The sequence below is a fragment of the Schistosoma mansoni genome, chromosome W (assembly GCF_000237925.1).
Source record: "Schistosoma mansoni strain Puerto Rico chromosome W, complete genome".
Classification (NCBI taxonomy): Eukaryota; Metazoa; Platyhelminthes; class Trematoda; order Strigeidida; family Schistosomatidae; genus Schistosoma; species Schistosoma mansoni.
In genome coordinates, this window is record NC_031502.1 from 39,744,812 (window position 1) to 39,764,007 (window position 19,196).

The window sequence follows — 19,196 nt, forward strand, 5'->3', positions numbered from 1 at the left end:
CTAAATCTTGTACACATGCTATTTTCTATTTTATGGTACGATGTGGTCAGTTTGTTTGGTATATAAACTCAGTATGTTTAAGAATAATGATTCATATTGCAGAGGCTGTTATTTATGTTCTGGACTTAACTGGCTGGGATAGGCAGATAGCAGCTTTTGTGTATCATTGGGCGATCAAAAAATTTCACTGCTCTCCAATTGGTGGTCGTGTAACGTCATATATATATATATATCAAACAGGGCGTGCACTCACACGTACGCACCCAGTCGATATAACAATAAGCAAAGGTGGACAGTGACTAGCACTGGAATCCAGGACGCGCGTTTCATCCTATTTGCGACTCGTCAGCTGGATGTACCTGTATCTCAGAGCTGATGTTCACTGTGGGACTCGGACCCAGTACCGTTCACTTCAAACGCCATCGCGTTATCCACTCAACTACTGAGTCCATCTCTGCTTATAATGCTTGTGAATTAAGGCTAAATCGAGGCAATACGCACAGTATGCACATATACCAATAAGAAACTGATCTATTGCAGTCCTAAAAATCAATGGGAATATTCAAACAAACAATAGAAAGTGAATTCAAACTTCACCTCATTGCACAAGCAAGTGGCTATCAGGACTCAGTAGCCGAGTGGATAACGCGGTGGCGTTTGAAGCGAACGGCACTTGGTTCGAGTCCCACAATGAACATCAGCTCTGAGATACAGGTACATCCAGCCGACGAGTCCCAAACAGGACAAAACGCGCGTCCTGGATTCCACTGTTAGCCAATATCCATGTTTGCTTCAAATACAATCGGTTCGATTAGTGTCTAAAGGAGTATATATACAGCATTATCCGAAACTAAGTACCATGCTGTGATAGAACAAGAAATAGAAAAACAGCTTTCTAATGACTTGAAACTTATTCTAAGTCGTGAGATAAAATTACATTGAAAGTAACCCTAAATCCTTCACTTATACAATTACTTTCTCTCAGGTTTCTTGTTCGTTCATGCCTTTATCAGCAACGCGCTACTCTATGTAAATAATCTAGATCACATAGCTCTTAAAAAGATAAACTTAATTATGTAGCATGTGGTAGATCCCAGTAAAAAACTTAATAAATAACAATACACACGGTTACTAACTATATACCAAAAAATATTAACACTACAACCTGAAGTGTCTGTTTACGTGTAATGCAAAATGGTAAAAAATAGCATTTACAACAAAATGGTACATAAAATAACTAAACGATAACAATTGTTATGGAATGTATGTTACGTGTAAGCTCCTTTTGAGATGACTACAAATGAGTTCACGAAGGTATCTCTGCACGTGGTGGCACCAGCAGCATGATGAGAAAGATAAATCTGATAGTATTATTCAATAATGATCCAGGCCGAAACGAAAAAGTAGTGCAGAATTGACTAAAAGGATATCATAACACTATTATAACCTTCAACCACAGGGCGTGGCCAACAAAGTAGAACAGACGACAGAGATAACACTTATTTGAATAACAGCCATAGCGTGTGTGTTAAAATAGTCAAACAATGATGACCGTTTTTGTAAATAATACAGAGAAACAATGGATATTGAATATAAGTGTGATTACACATAAAGTGTCACAAATAAAGAAAGAAAAATAGTGGTCTTTATTTTGTCGTTACAAAAATCATTTAATATACATATTACTATAACTAGCAGTATAGCGACGGTCCAATACTGTCAGTACTCCTAAATCATCTAGTGAAAATAGAGTATTTTTGACAGCTGAATACCAAGGGCAAGCTTAGATGATCATCTCTCGCTAAATATCTTTGTTACGCAAGGCTCAAACTTCTAGTCTATAAAACTTCTCATGAAAATTCATGTAAATAAACTCTCAATATAATTTTTTATTATTGAGGTTCTATCGACTGCAGATATCCTACTGGCTTCAATATATTACTGTAAAGAACAAAGTATCAATCAAAATGTGGTGGACCAAGAATATACCGACTCCAAAAATAATCATAAAGTTATTACGTCTAACACTAATGTATTATTATAACCTATACACACAAGAAAAATATACTGGACGTTACTTAAACTTTCAAGAATTAGAGTGTTCGAGTTTCTTTCGGTTTAGTAATCCACAATTATAGGTGGTTAGTAATTCCAATCACAATTGTTATAGTTTGAGATGTATATCCAGACGAAGCATATAATGAAAATATCACTGTGATCTGTAAACGTAGGTATTAAATATATTAGAGTTCTGTTATCATAACAATAGGTAATTGAGAACAAGAGGCAGTGTATCTGTTAGTGGCAATCAGTGTGTCATGCCATAAGGGGTTCAAAACGAAAGCGGAAAATCCAAGGTCATGCATTTTTAAACAACTGTTTTACAGTTACTCATACTGAATGTACCAACTATGAGGATTAATGAAAGAAATGCAAGTAGTAGCAAAAACTAATTGCAAAATAAGTCTGTCCTAACTATTTCCACAAAAATCATTAAAAAAAACCCAGCTACTAGGGGAACCTATGATTCCACCAGCTTTTTCACGCACACCAAACTGAATGTCCTATTTTGATCGAATTGTAAATATTTTGTGTTCAGAGAAGCCTGCTCGTACTAGACTTTAGTAGTCTGATTCTAGAGCATAACGATGGCACTGGGAAAAGTACATTCATCTATTGTCTGGTTACCTATCTATCTGTTTGTTGATCACATTCCATACCAATACAATTCAGATTAGACCAGTTTAATTCAGTCGTGTATTTATTTCATTACAATACAATTGCTGGATGTTCTATTGTCACTGTTATTTGTATTCAAATACAATTGCTGGTGATTCTAAGTGCCGGAGTCAACATATATCCAATCAAATAACTAAGAAGTTTAAATCTGGTGTTAATCCAATACTATTGTTATTCCAGTCCACTTGTATACAATCAGTCCAATTGTACTTTGATTGTTTATTACTACTGTATATGTTAGTGAATTCACTTAATGAAATATGTATTCAAGAACACTTGTATTTTATTTCTTACTTGATTCATTTATCTTCGGCTATCGATTATAATGATAACGAACATAAAAATTACTTACGGAGATATTATTATTTTGGTTAGCGGACAGCTCGTTAACATTCTGAACACAAATTATATTTACCATTCATCATTGAGTAAACTGAACTAATTTAATTTTAGTTCATACATATTTCACGATTGACTCTTCCAATTGATATTTTAGTGTCGTAATCGATCACTCACTTAGCCTATGTTCATTCTGTGTGGGTAGTGCTGAATTCCACCGCTAGCCACCATGCATTTCTGCCTAATGAACTAACATTCTTTATGTTTTGTCCTTATGGACTGTTATTATATCACGTGACTAAATCGCCAATCAGAACATCGACTTATGGATCAGACTAATAACGTGTAAATCAATACGAGCAGCTTAGAGTAAACTCTGAGTTCTTATTGATCCTCTGAGATAGTAGCTACTCTCGTAACCCAAATGGTTCATTCCAGAACGCCAATATCAGCCTCTGTTATATGAATCATGTATTTCAGATATACTTGATTTATATACAAACAAATTAGACCGCATCATACCATAAAATAGAAAATAACGATTATACAAGATCAAGCCATTATTCTTCGTCCGGATATAACACTTTACTATGCTGATAATATTTCAAAAAAATCTTTCGCGGTACAAAAATTTCCAAAATAAATAATTCTGTAAGTCATCGACATTGATGCTGACCTCATTGGTTTAACTGGATAAACTCTAGCTGAAGTGGCTTTCTCAAGCATCCTCACCAGTTCAAGCCTGAGTACACTTTGCAGTGCATCTCTTACAACAGCTGGTCAACTTAGATCAGATAATTCTCAACGCATCAACCACTTTGCAAACATATTTTTTAACCCTTTCGTTCCTTACTTCTGGTGTGACTGGCTTTAGGATTAAAAAGGTAAAATGGAAAACAACGTTATCAAGCACTGGATATCTGCGACGACCTAAAATCCAATTATTCAAGTAAATATGACATTATGTTATGATGACTATTCAGTTATCGATGTACCTGAAGAATAATTTATTAGGATAGCAAACTCTATCTAGTTCTTTAACCAATGTACATATACCGACGGAATAAACCAGACCAGATTACCACGTTTCAGCGATATCAGTGACCAAGCAATTCTGAAAAATTGATTTAATAACTGTTAATTGAAATAACCAAGATAGTCTAGGTGAATAGAATCTGAAATTACTCAGGCGAATGATAAGGATAATGATAATGACAGTTCAACTTGATAGGAGACCAGAATGTTATGAAGGACTTTCTTGCAAAATCTATATCATCAGCCAACCGAGTCTCATCACATTGATTTATCAATTTAGTTTAATTACTCAAATCATAATATCAGAAATAATTATTGTAAAAACAGTTAGTAATAAGATCCTCACGTGAAGCGAATTGTTTGTGTATGATTAATTGACTTCCTATATCATCTGACGTGATGGAACAACAAACTCACGATACATAAGAAAATACAGTTCAGAAAACTATTTTCATATCAATAAGTAACTATATTAGCTCAAAGTCACTAAGCTACTTTACGCTCAAGCTTTTTTCATTCACCTAATCCCTTAGTTATTACATTCTAAAAGTTAAAAATTAAGAGCAAAATCGTTTGTATTACACTCAGAAATTCTCAGCGCATAAGTTGCCTAAGATTTCACTTTATTATGCTGGTGGATATCATTGATTACACTCACACCAAAACCACCTATTTGGAGATACATTGCAATTGAATTCTGAACATCTCCTTTATTACAGTCTTTCCCATAAAAAGTATGTAGTATAATAATTTGTTGTAACTCTAACTGGTCACTTGACAATAAACACTACTATTCTTTAATCTAAACTATTGACTGAAATCTTCGCATTAAAATATTTTTAGGTGACCTGTGAATTAATACGACATTATGTACTGTCACACTATTTTTCAAATACTTGGAGCAATACGAATGTTCTTATTACTGGTTATTCATCATTAGTACGGTAATAAATCTAAGTCACGTGTATGACTGATTTGTAATTTTTCGCCTCTTTCCGTTTGTATCCTTCACTATCTAATTATTTACGTACTTCTTATTACGTAATGATTTTAATGTTTTGTGATGACTATCCTAAGTCTATTTACCCACATTTGACCTCCTATTTCCAATGTTTAACGATTGATAAAACTTTTGTTATCATAATTTAATATTCCTACTACTGTCAGTACACCTGTCTTCCCACTACCAACTTGTACTTGCTCGGTGACGTATCCTATTTCATTGTGATTATTAACTCAAACTGCCTTGATCGGTATAACATTTTCGTATAAATATTCATGTATATTAGAGTAAAGCTTGATAACGATCTAATTGAAAACAATTGTTCACATACATATGTTCTAAATATTCGTTAACAAGTAATTGGACCCTTTCTTTCTTTATTCAACCTGTTTATTTCACATGAATCGTTATTTTGACTGAAATTCAATATGAGTTATGTCTAGCAATACCATTATGTATTTGATGATTCTCATTATACATGCACATTAATGATTCAGAAACGATCTTTCAACCTTCAAATTGCACTTTTATTTTTATTTCATATAAAAACATTAACACCGAATATCATTGATTGATAACTCAATCTTACACATACGTACACACACACACACTTCGTCCAGTCATTTATATTCACATCGTGAACTTTTCACATGATTCGCACTTAACTGACTCTTGTTATCCTATTTACTAAAGTCAGCATGTAAATATGAATGGATTAGCATAGTATAGGTTTTATCTGATTTGATTGTTAAACGCTATATAATTCTTTGATTTGTTATTATTCTCCTGAAGAAGTCCAGGCAAGTTTACTGAACGAAACGTTAGAATTATTTGAATTTCAGTCGCTGAGATTATTTCAAATATAATTTTTACATAGAAGCAACGGTTTATCTGACGAATAATAATACATTCAAACTTTCTGTTATATCGTATACCCTCGTAATATATATGAACGTGCAAGTAGAGAGGAGTGAATTTATTGATCGGACGCAAATGATACTTGAAATCGTACGAGCAGTCTTAGGTGCTATTCGGTCCTGCTATACGCCTAGCCCAGCCAGTTGAGTCCAGAACACAAATAACAGCCTCGGCAATATGAATCATTATTTACAAACACACTGGGTTTTTATACAAACCAAAGTAATCAATAAACTGATTATAACTCAAGAATCGTATGATAATAAGTCAAAGGTCAAAATAAAGCTAATGATAAGAGAAATACGAATATGAATAGTTCAGTTACGTAATAATTTGTACATAGGAAATAGGCATATTACATTGATCCATAAATAGACCTAAAAGTTACCATTCGTAATTCACCGGGGGATATAACACTTTCATATACATATATCCTCTGGAATAAATCGATTCAGATAATAACTTCTGCATAGAAACTCAATATCAAAGAAGAATAAATAACACCGTTAATCGATCTTGATAAATTTCCATGTGGTGAATTTCCATGAGAATTACTCGCTTAGTGACTGAGATATTGAGGTTCCAATCGATGTCTCTGTACTGGGTTGTGGAGATCGTCGAATTTCATTGGAATCATGGACCGATTTCAGGTCTAAGCCTCCATTAAGAACAAAATATTTAACGCGATAATTTAATTACATTTATTGGTTAAAGCAGTTAAACTATTGATTTTGCAAATTATATGCATAAAAAGAACGATTGATTAACTAGTGTCAGTTCAATAAATTCACCTTAAACTTTTGATCGGGCGTTTTAAATGACATAAGTAACATTGTGAATTTTGTTGTAATCCTGATCATTTGTGAATCAGAGGTTAGTGTATAAATGAATCTTTATCCACAGTCTTGTATTTTTCTTCGCATCGAGCTGTGTCATTCATGTCCCGTTAAAGAGGTAGTAAATGGTAGCTTATTGCGCAGTCATAACAAACATCCATACGATTAGCAGTGTAACAATTATATTACCATATCGCTTCACCTGCCCTGATTAAGACAGCTGGGTGGTATCACCAGCCGTCACACCAACAGTATGTTTCAAAACCAAGTACACAATCATCTACTTGTGAATGAATCCTGAAATAGCCAGTTCTATAATATTTAACAATAAATATGGGATGTGTCGTGTTTCCACAGCACAGGTTTACTTTTATAAAATCATGGACACGCTAATCTGGTATAATTTAGTTTTGGTATCACTTCTAGTCTACTGTCTCCTTTATGCTATTCAGTAATGTGGATTGAATAAAGTTGGAAGGCTACTGTATTCGTCTGATATACTATGAGAATGAGTCTCATGGACATTTTAGTTTTAAACTAATTTGGTCCTATCTTCCAACAAAGGGTATAGAGAAATCAGAGGTGTAAGTTTCAAAAGGAAAAAACAATACTTTGTATTGAGCATTAAAATGAGTCGTTTACTAGTTTCTGTAGGCCAGTTAAAACTTCGATGTCACATGAATTCAATGTATACAGGCTATAGAAAGTATAAGAAACGCTAAATTCCCCATTTTAAGCATTTTCTATAATGTTCAGTATGGGAAAGCCTCATATAATTACTGGCTAGTCGATGTTGGTTTTCACCAGTTATCACAATCCATAGTCATACATACTCAGTACACAATCCATTTGGATATATCTTGCAGTTATGCAAGAGAACCATACGACTGAATTCATTACCAACAGCGCAGATAATGGAAGTTCAATATGATTAGCTACTTAACACTTATCCATTATTTTTTCCATCAACAACGGTGACGGATTTCTCTTAGAACTCAGATAAATTTTTGATCAACGCAAACACAAAAAATGATTGACATCACGTATGGCTTTCCGATTTAACCACGGTCGGAACTCATCGTATATCATAGATGTTTTATTTCATGTTGCGCACAACTCAAAATTTTCTAATTCGCTGAATTGTTACTAACACCATCCATCAATGAATGTTGAAAGACAAGTTACCGTAACATGGTGCTCAATAGTGTGGATGAATAATTACTGAATTTTTGCAGAACCAAGCTTTTATGTAGTGGAATTAAAATGTAGATAAATAAGAAATCATTCACATTGATCTAGTGATTAATATTACATCGTAGAGAAGGACTTGTCCTTTTTGTGATCGGATACACTGGTTCACAACATGTTCGACTGTGATTTCCGTTATTTATGACTTCTTACAATCATTATGTTCACTTTAATTCAACAAATGCTCTGGGTGTGATAATTATCATAGAACGCTTTCATCTTTCGTATATAACACACAAGCGAATAATGTACGTCAAAAAGTTATATACATTATTCAGCTTTGGAACAAATAGACTTAATTAAAATGTAAACTATGACGGATAAAAATGTCAGGATATTGAATTTAACAGTGAACTAATTCATATATAGTACATACTCAACGTTGTCAATATTACTAAACTATAACTACAAAGTTTATATAACACAATTTTATTTCGCTAGAAAAAAACAAGGAGAATATTGAAGGAGTGATTACTGACTTACTTAATTAGCGTTGGATGAAATTCTGTTGTTTTCTCTACGAGACTATTAATTTTACGTTTCTATATTTGTGGTGTTGTAGTAAGCCTATTCAATTACCGTATTATTTGTGTGCTCGCTGTAATTTAGATGTAAATCTATGTGTCTTCACATTAGTTCTTTAGTCTATTCTCCCATTGGTTGTAAGAAAAGACAGTCAATAATTTATCTACAGTCCATTCACACCCATAAATATATATGGATTTTCAACGTACACAAACATATACTCGTTTTTCTTGTGTGGTTGTTATCTGTACGCTTTCGGATGTTATCAATCTTTAACAATCAACTATCTCTATAACTGGTGTTCGGGCTTTTGAATAATCTCGAGTAAATCCATAATTCTTTTAGATTTAGCCTGCATTAATTATTCAGTTAACGGGATATTATTTATTTATTGGAGGCAAATGTAGAGGCATTAACCCTCTACAGTGTAACAATTTTTCTAGAGAACCATACAATTATTTTTCGTTTGAGATAAATACTATAAAATGAACATTTGGCAAGAATTGAATCAAATGAATCTAACCTGTAGAATTATAATAGGACTTAATTTATTGCCTACTTTTATTAGATGAACATAAATTTGATCATCATCAGAAGGGGTTTTGTGGAGATTTTAACAATTTTATAGAGTTGAGATCATGAGTCATATTGAAGCTAGACCACCATGGAAAACCTGGAAGCACTGGACGGCCGTTCTGTCCTATTATAAGACTCCTCAGCAGTGAGCATCCACGATCCCGCCTCGCGAGATTCGAACCCAGGACCTACCTTCAATTGACTCACGATCTCAACTCTATGAAATTACTGAAATCTCCACAAATCCCCTTCTGATAATGATCATGTGCTCACTAGTGACTGGCTCCATGAGGTATTTCCTGGAGTTCTATTGAGAAGCAGTAACCAGTGGAGTTCAACCAGGTCTGTTGGGAGATATTAACTCACTGATTACATTGGTGGACGGTTGCTCAATTTCGTGGATTCGTTGAAGTTAGATATTAACACCGTTGGATGCCGGCCAGCTCAGTGGTGTAGTGGTTAAGTGCTCGCGCGCGAGACTGGTAGGTCCTGAGTTCGAACCTTGTGAGGCGGGATCGTGGATGCGCACTGTTGAGGAGTCCCATAATAGGACGAAACGGCCGTACAGTGCTTCCAGGTTTTCTATAGTGGTCTAGCTTAAATTAACCCTTCTGATATTAATTATATTTTAGTTAGAAAAGTTAAGAGAAAGAAAAATCATAAGACGTTAATCACTTTCAATAAAATGAATCAAAATATATTTTGATAAATGATATTCATACATGTGAAAGAGAGATTAATAAAGGAAACATACAAATTTTAGACATGTATTAATATGTATATAATGGCATCATAGAAAACTAGCTAAAACTGTAAAAGAAGGGAAGAAAGAAGAAAACAAAAACATGAGTGTTTACTCATGCTAAAACATTGAACAGATTTACATATACCTGTTCGACGCTATTTATTACATCGATGAAAATAGAGTTTAGAAAAGTGAAATAAGGCGTGTGTATGTGTATGTAAAATAAATAATAAAACAAAATAAAAGCCATAATAGAAACATTGACATTGTTTATTTTGCTAGAAAAAGAGAATGAGAGAAAGGAAAAAAAGAATCATGCATACTTGAAGAATAACGAATAAAGGACAATGAGACTCTGTGCTGAAACAATACAAGTTCCCCAGAATAAATATGAATACTTCATCATACATACGAAGAAATAAGTTAAGGTAATTGATCTTATAATGTACACAGAAATAGTGATAATAATCAAGATATAAGTTTGATCCATATTATTTTATTGTTGATGAGTAATACTGAACACTTTTATATAAAGACATGATGAAATTTCATTTACCTGGAATTCGAAGAGGAAGAAAAAGCAATTGGAAAAGACAAGTATTACATATGAGTAGTTATTAGTGGTTAGAGAAAAAAAACTAAAAAAATTGCCCACCAACTACATAGAATAGAAATAGTGGATACATATAAAATTCTTAATTTTAATACTGGGTGATCACTAAATTACAGTGTTATAAACGAATTTTTAAATTGCTAAATGGAAAAAACTGTTGATTGATAGATCGAGTGGTGGTTGGTCACGACGCGACTGAGTTATTAACTTAAACCTCCGAATGATTTGAGATCAAAGATAAGACAGACAATAGGTTTTTAAAGGTAATAAAATAACCTGCTTTTATATGAACCACTACCACGAAATAAATACAAAAAATTGTGATAGGAAATTGGAGGGAGTCGGGTTGCTGGTCACTTACTAAAATCATTTAATGTTTAAATATTAGGATTTATTTTAGCCCGTCATATCAGATTAGTAATCAATATTCTATTTTTTTAAGTCAATAGAGCTAAACAAATTTTACTTCGATCGATTTTTAATGTGGCTATCATTCCAAATGGCTCGACGTTGAGTGCATTGTGTTTTGATGCGTTAGAGAAATTAACTCTCATCGTGACAGTCAGTGATGTGAGTCTGAATTCAACGAGAAACCAACTCCTTCAATACTATAAATATCTCTTGCTGATTAGTAGGCACCCACTACTAGGAAACCTCGGTTTAAGGCTTGTCCATTAATTATCTATAAATATCTGACATTTCTAATGTGTTGTCGATATCACAAATTTAAAGTCTAATTGCTAATATATTATTATTTTATGTAATAACTGTTGACTTTAGGATCTAAACACAAGAAAATAATTGTCTAATTTGATCGGCAGTTTTATTCTTTAAGACAATGCTAAGAAGACGTAACTATTGTCTATGAAGATTAGTTAAGCACATGAATAAATGAGCTGATAGAGTGATAAGTTATACAGACTATGTTTAAGTGAAATGGAATAAGAACTCGTCTATCGACCATTATTGTGATTGTCGAGTAATTGTGGAATCATTTTCTAAAGGTGAGTGGTGCCAGCAAAAATCTCAACAACTGAGCAGTATTATTAGCTTTTATTCAAGTGATGGTTGTCTAGATCTGCCTAACTAAATATATATATTAGTAGCATTATAGTACTATCAGGACTATTGGATTAATTGAACATTTCAACAACAGAATACGTCAGAACAACATAATATAATAAGTTTTAATGTGAAAACATCAATTTCCGATATACAAACAATTTGTTAACATGTAAATTCTAGTCCTACTTACCCTTCAATGTTCCATGGAATAAAAAACCTAATCAACTAACATTCTGCATTTTGTTTTGTCGATAACATTTTTAAAAAGTCCAATCAGTCAAGTAAATAACACTACATTATAAATGACCTGATCATGCATAACAGTTCCAATTATCAATACATTTTTAAAATACTTAGACAATTTACTTTCCTCCCTCAAAAAGGATAATATAAAGGTCTCATGTTTCTTAGTCACTTTGTTTATGTAATTAACTTTGAATAGGTTGTCAACACAAAGATCAAAACACCGCCTTAATGAAAACCTTGTTCATTTTGAATTTTTATTCAGTGAGGCCTACATTAAAGCAGTTAGAAACGTTAATGTTATACAGTTGAATACGGTTTGGAAATGTATACTAATGAAAGGTGTAGTTTGTTTGATCTTTATGTGGGCTATTACGTGTTGAACATTATTTATAGTAAATTAACTAAAATAAAAGATACTAAACCGAGTCAGTTGTTAAGAACATTGGTCATATTTAAATGTGAAAATAAAAAGTACTAACCACTTGATAACCATAATGAAGATGATCCAATGTAACGAAACTCGTTATCAAATGGAGGACGATACATTCAACAGACGTATCTTTATTTATTGGGAGAATGAAACATATAACAAAAGTAATTATTGAATATAAATAAACTTCTTTATTATGCATTGGCGCCGGGACATGACATAACTGCGCGACGATCAAACGACACTAACAAAAAATAAAAAAGAAATTATAAGACATGAGAGTTGCTTATGAGTTAAAATATGTATGTATGTATTTATTTGAACACATAAAAACTGGTAAACGAGGCACCAATACATATGAACCACACAATATTATTATTGTGTTATTATTGATTCGTGTGAGGGCTGTGATACTGTCCGGGCTCGACTGTAGCTGCTAAGATGATGTAGTGGTCGGGCTTGCTTATCGTGATGACCCAACTGTGCTATATTGGCTGAGACATCTGAGGGCGAAGTCGTACTGCTGACTGTAGAGGGGTGTGACAGCAGTAAGGTGTTTCCCTCGGACAACCATCATCTGCAACGATGCTGCCTTCTCACAAGGAAGGAAGGGTTTAGAAAAGGTCAACCCTAAAAATACCACACCTCACCTTATCTCATGGATTTCCGTCTCCGATGGTAAAGCTCTTTGAAGAACGGAGCCAACGCGTCAAAAACCTCCCACAAGAAGGCTGTGAGTGACCGGCCTCAAGCAGTTGTCCCTCGGGCTCTGAGGTCACCCTCCCAGGTCGTTAAGACCAACACTAATCCAACTTCCTTTTCAGACCCCTCAAAAAATACCCTTCCACGGTGTGGGCAGCCGGGAAGTGATATCAGCCTTCATACCCGTAACTGCACACGAGACCAAGTTGGTCACATTCAAATCCTTCCTACACCTAATAACACTCTTATCTCCAAGACTAACCCTTCCCACATCCTTTTATCACCTCGCACCGAAAGGGCAAACGATTCAAGTACACGGAACGTTATTCCTGGTCTCGTGAAACCACGCTCTAAACTACATATAGGAGCTTTTAACGTCCAAACATTGTGCCAAATAGAACAACAGGCTTCCTTAGCTAGGGACTTTAGAATCTTACACCATCGATGTGTGTTGCGTCTCCGAAACGCGCATACAAGATCCGAGTAGTGTCATTCATTTGACCGCGCCTAATCAAAATAAAGAACCATCTCGATACACGCTTCGTGTATCTGGAAGCCCTGATGCTGTTTCCCGTGGCCTCGCTGGAGTAGGTATAGCATTAAGTCGTAGGGTAGAACTAGTTCTTTTAGACTGGATCCCAGTAGACAGTCGTCTATGAGCTGTCCGACTAAACGGATCAGTAAGGACCCGGAAAGATAGGGAAACTCGTCGTTGCCTCTGCCTACTCTCCCACTGACTGCAGTTCAGATGATGTAAAAGGTGATTTTTACAGGAAACTTTCCGACCTTCTCCGAAAAGCTAGGCGTTCTGATGTAGTAATAATGACTGGTGATTTTAATGCTCAAGTAGGTAAACTAAGCAAAAGGGAAAGACATCTGAGTGGATTTTATGTTGTCGTGGCTCCGAGAACAGATAATGGCGATCGTCTGTTGCAGCTATGCTCAGATGACCGCCTATTTCTTGCAAATACTAACTTTAAGCACAAGGAAAAACATCTTTTGACATGGCGACCCCCGAATTCGTCCCAACGTTGGACCCAACTAGACCACATCGCTATCAGCCACCGATGGAGGAGCTCGATAGAAGACTGTCGCTCATTCTGGAGCACATGCTTAGATTTAGATTATGCTCTAGTGCGAGCACGTATCTGTCTGAACGCAGGACAGACTCTGCAAGGAAGCCTCTTTAGGTTCTACTTAATGATAGGCAAGCTAAGAACATATTTCATGAACAACTAGAAAAAACGTTAGGCAGTCATGTAAGTTGGGCCAACCCCGAGGCAGCGTGGAATGACATTCGAAAAGCTGTGGAAACAGCAGTGATATCTGCTAGTACGGTAAACCATAAGGTTAGGGAGAAACAATGGATCTCAGCAGCATCTACCGCACTGATAGATGCTCGAAAACTCATCCCACTTGGTTCTGAACATAACAAAGAGCGGAGTCAGCTTAAGCGCAGGCTAATAAGAAGCCTATGCAATGATCACGAACAGTGGTGGGTAGCGAAAGCGAGATGGAAAAGGCAGCGCCAATAGGTAACAGAAGACAACTATTCAGACTTGTTAAAGAAACCGGTATTAGGAACCCAACTATCAGCGAAACTATCTCGGAAAAAGATGGACATATCATTCATTCTCAATCCAGGAGATTGGATCGATGGGCAGAACACTTTAAGGATCAGTTCAACTGGCCTTCAGCCATATATATATATATATACTCGAAGAACAAGATGATTTCTTGTTCAAAGCATTATTCAGATTGATTAAACGTATCACAAGTTTGCTGGTTAGATCACAAATAGGTCTAAAGTGTATTATATTTACTTAAGTTTCGGCAGTTGAATAGTACCATGCTGATAGAACTAAAAAAAGGGTTAAAAGCTCTAATATATAAGTCCCTACTTTGGTATGGCAGTGCATTATAGCCTGATAAAAAAGTTTAGGTCATCAAAGACAATAGTAACAGTATGGAGATTCTTGAATAAGACAACTGGTATAGTTGTGTGTGATAATTCATAACAATAAACGTTGGATTAAACGTGCATCAAAACAATATTGTATGATGAATAAAATAATACTGGACATTAAGAGAAAAATAGATTTCTAAACACAACTTAAATCGTACATAAATCATTGATAATGTTAGGCATATAAAAGAAAATAATCAGCATTTATAAACTGATATGTCAATTAAGACTGGAATCAGTACAGAGACGATTTACACTTCGTACTCTTGGAACTGATAGTGCATTGACATATAATTCTAGGTGTAGTGAACTCGGGTTTGACCCTTTATGGAAGAGGAGACTCAAACTTAACCTTATCTTCTTTTTCAAAATACTTAACAAACTATCCTTCACATCCAACCAGGCGATTCAATATGCTGAAGCTTCATATTACGACATTCGTAACTCCTTATCTTTAGCGAAACAAACATACTCCAGATCTTCTCTCTATATGAATTACTTTACCTGTAAGTTTTCTAGACTCTGGAATAATCTACCGCAAACTATCCGTACGTTAAACTCTCTCCCATTGTTTGTTCGCCCCATTAATACATATTGCTCCTCTGAAAATGCATTAAATGCTCTAGCGCCTGTAAGTGTATCTTACTCCGCAAGTGAGATTATCGGAGCTTTAAATGTTTAACCACTTACTTGCTGTCACTTTACATTAACACTGTCACTAGCAACTCTTACACGTTTGAATAATATCTAACATGAACAAAGGTAACCTGACAGACATATTTTGGCAATCATTGTTTTGTTGTTCCGTGCTCTTTGCTTTTATCTTACTTTCTCTAGTTGTAGATAATTATCAATAACTCGCTCGGGCACTGGAAATAACCTTACAGAACAACGTTCATAAATCATCAGGCTATCCACTTAAGAAAAAATTAAAAGTTCCCTGGTGTTGCATTGGCTTACCGTGATATATGCCATATATAAACTACTTATCAATTACTAAACCAGCAAACATAAAACTTTCTTATATTTCATGTTTGTTCTCTACATTAAATGTTGCTTTTTATATCAATCTGATCATACCTGTAAACTGGTGTGAATTCTGTAAATATTATTTTCAGAATATATATTATTATGATAAACAACATAACTAAATATAATGACAACAACTACTATTGTGTAAAATTAAAAAAATAGAGATTATGCCTCACTTAAGTTAACTAAACGCCCAATAATCAGTAAAGTTTGTGTTTGTACATCTATGAACATAGAGATGTGCATAAATGCTGTCTTATTTCGTGAGAATGATATCAACAGACAAGCGAAATTATTGTTCGCATTATAAAATACATTAATTACGTGAATGTTAAGTAATCAATCTAACCCCACAGTGATATATATTAAACGCGCGTTGTTGAAAAATTCCAGAAAGTTACTTAGCATAGTCTGAATCTTAATGCTATCTTTTTGGATTGATACTCCATGATGTAGAGGATCGTTTTTTTCGTTTACAAAATTCAATGATCTTGAGAACAATAAAACAAATAATCAACGTACAAAGAAAGTGAGGGACTGTTATAAACAAATAATACTTACTGTGACATTTGAAGCAATTGTTCCACAACAAAATAAAAATGTACGTGTATTTGTTTCCAGTAGATTTGATGGTGAATAATAAGCCCATATATATGAGCTGAATAGAAGTAGTCCTACAGGTATAAGAGGCCTAATTACACCCCATAATCCAAGACCACGATGCCATGGTTGTTTATTCGGACAAGTTCTTATAATATTCCATATTGTAATTGGTATATGAACAAAGTAAAATGAAACTGTTCACAATTCATCAATAAAAAATAGAAATGAGGGTAAACTAATTTACTTAAGTTTTATTACATTTAAAAATAAAATTACACTTTCTAAAATGTATGAGTTTTGGAATAGTAAACATTTATCACAATGAAGAAAACAGATATTTCAGTTGTTTCTTTTAAAAGTTTATTGATGATTTGAACTTTACACAAATATATATTTCAATTAGTAGTTTAATGAAAAAAAGTTTAGAGTGGGTTCTAGCAACAAATAAAAGATTAGAAAATATAAACCGATTTATCCATAGTTTGCAACAACTGACTAATATTTATTGAATTTTACAACTGTTTTATGATCATTTATGTTTTAATTTTGGGGTTGTAGAGTCTGTTGAACATCATTTAAATCATGAACCGATTCAATGTTAGACCACTATTGAAAATCAGGAAGCACTGGACGGCCATTTCATTTTAATATGAGACTCCTCAGAAATGCGTACCCACGATTCCGCACGTGGGATTTGGACTCAGGACAGACAGTTACCCGCAGAGGACAATGGAAGGTGGTTGCGTGACATAGTGCATGAATCCTAACCAGGAAGTCTGTACCACTCGATATGAATTAAGCCAACATTCGATAACTTCACAGACCGATTTCATGTTTTGGTTTGATTGTCCCTAGTTTTTAAATGACTCCTATTCCCATGAAATAGATTAGACATATCCCAATAACTACAGTTTGTGAAAATGTATGGCTTTGTCAATTGATTTATCATCTTTACCAACACTTTATGCCTGACCTTATCAATCTAAGGCTTAATTTTACTAGTAAAAAAACACTAGTCTTCCAAAAATAAAGTCACATGTTCGAAAAATGATGTGTATTATTTCGGTTTAAACAGCCGGATAGTGTTGATAGCGATTTAAAGCTGTGTGTAAGAATACGCACTTGGTCAACAAGTTACACAGTACAATTCACCATTTTTCAAGGATATACAAAAGCAAATAATTCAAGCATTGCTCAATATTAAAGAGGAAGAACATATATGTAAAATTTCAGCGATTTTTAAATTTATATGGAGGTTCTTATATATTGCTAGTCATCCGAGAAACTGATCGTATGAAATTTTGATTTTCATTACTCAGTCGTCGATTAGAAAACTAATTAACTGTCGTTTAAGCAATTCAAGACCATATTCGAACTTAGTTATAGGCATAATATAGGAACAAACAACTGACTACTCAATTACACTGGATATCACAAATATGTTGATGGATGATGTAAATACCTTCTAATTAAAGAATCAATTAGCAAATAGAACTTATACATCATAACTAGAAATATTCTACTGGCAATGTCTCTGAAAACTTGAAACTAACTGTTCGATTAAGCCTAGATTCTATAAAACAGATACATAATTAGCTAAGTAAAATTAGTTAGTATAAATCAAGTTGGACATTCAAAAAATAAATATGAATTTTTACATTTGTGTGTAAACGTGGTCAAAATAAAACTTGTCTATGTTTAATGTAAAGTTTGCACAGAATCAACAATAAATAAAAAAAACAAGGTCATACACACAGATCAGTGAGTGTACATGAATATAGGAACTACGTTATCAAGCTTGTTTACTACCACATAAACATAAATCTGTGACTGGCTACATTCCAATGTTGTGTACAATATCCATATTCATGTACAGCTGTTTTGATATATATATATATATATATAAATTTTTAGCGCTACTTACAGAAGAGTGTGAACTTGAAAATAGATGCAGTTGACCAACCAAATAAAAGTGGTTTCATAAAAATAGTAGGTGATCGCCAATAGGCTAGTAGGAATACCAGAGCAACCATCTAAAATTTGGAAAGACAATGATAACAACAACAACAAATAATAGAATATTCTCTCCCTGTTATCAGTTTACATGTGTATATCATTGTTGTTTAACTAACTCATTTGAAATAAATAGATCGATGAACTGACTAAAGGATTTTAATCCAAACGAACATATACACAATAACTATGAAGTACGTTTGTAAATTCAGGCGAAAATACCAATAAACAAATTCTGTTTTTAATTCAGTTTATTTATTGATGGCGCTCCAGAAATTCCAATCTAGTTCGAGTGGTAGGTGGTTAAACAACTCGATTTCGAATTGCAGTAACATGTGACTTACTGAAGTATGGTTGTGAATAGCATTAAACACTAAATTTTTTAAAAGGATCTTATGATAAATAAGACTGATCAACTATGGTAGTGGGACATTCATGAAAAGGATTAATCTAACGAATTTATATTAATGTGAACAAGCGAAATTCAAAATGTTCACAATTATTACAATAATATGTAGTATGTTCAAATTTAACTGGATTATTATATCGAGAGAAAATATCC

At 34.0% G+C, this 19,196-nt stretch overlaps 1 protein-coding gene across 1 annotated transcript; it reads right to left on the reverse strand.

Moving 5' to 3' along the window:
* Window positions 1-10,460: 10,460 nt before the first annotated feature.
* Smp_084320 (ethanolaminephosphotransferase 6) lies at window positions 10,461-18,654 on the reverse strand (the record flags this gene model as incomplete). The annotated part of the gene is made up of 4 exons (XM_018789672.1): window positions 10,461-10,520; window positions 12,368-12,562; window positions 16,580-16,815; window positions 18,546-18,654. The coding sequence occupies 4 exons, from the start codon at window positions 18,652-18,654 to the stop codon at window positions 10,461-10,463; spliced, it is 600 nt and encodes a 199-aa protein (XP_018655092.1).
* Window positions 18,655-19,196: the final 542 nt, after the last annotated feature.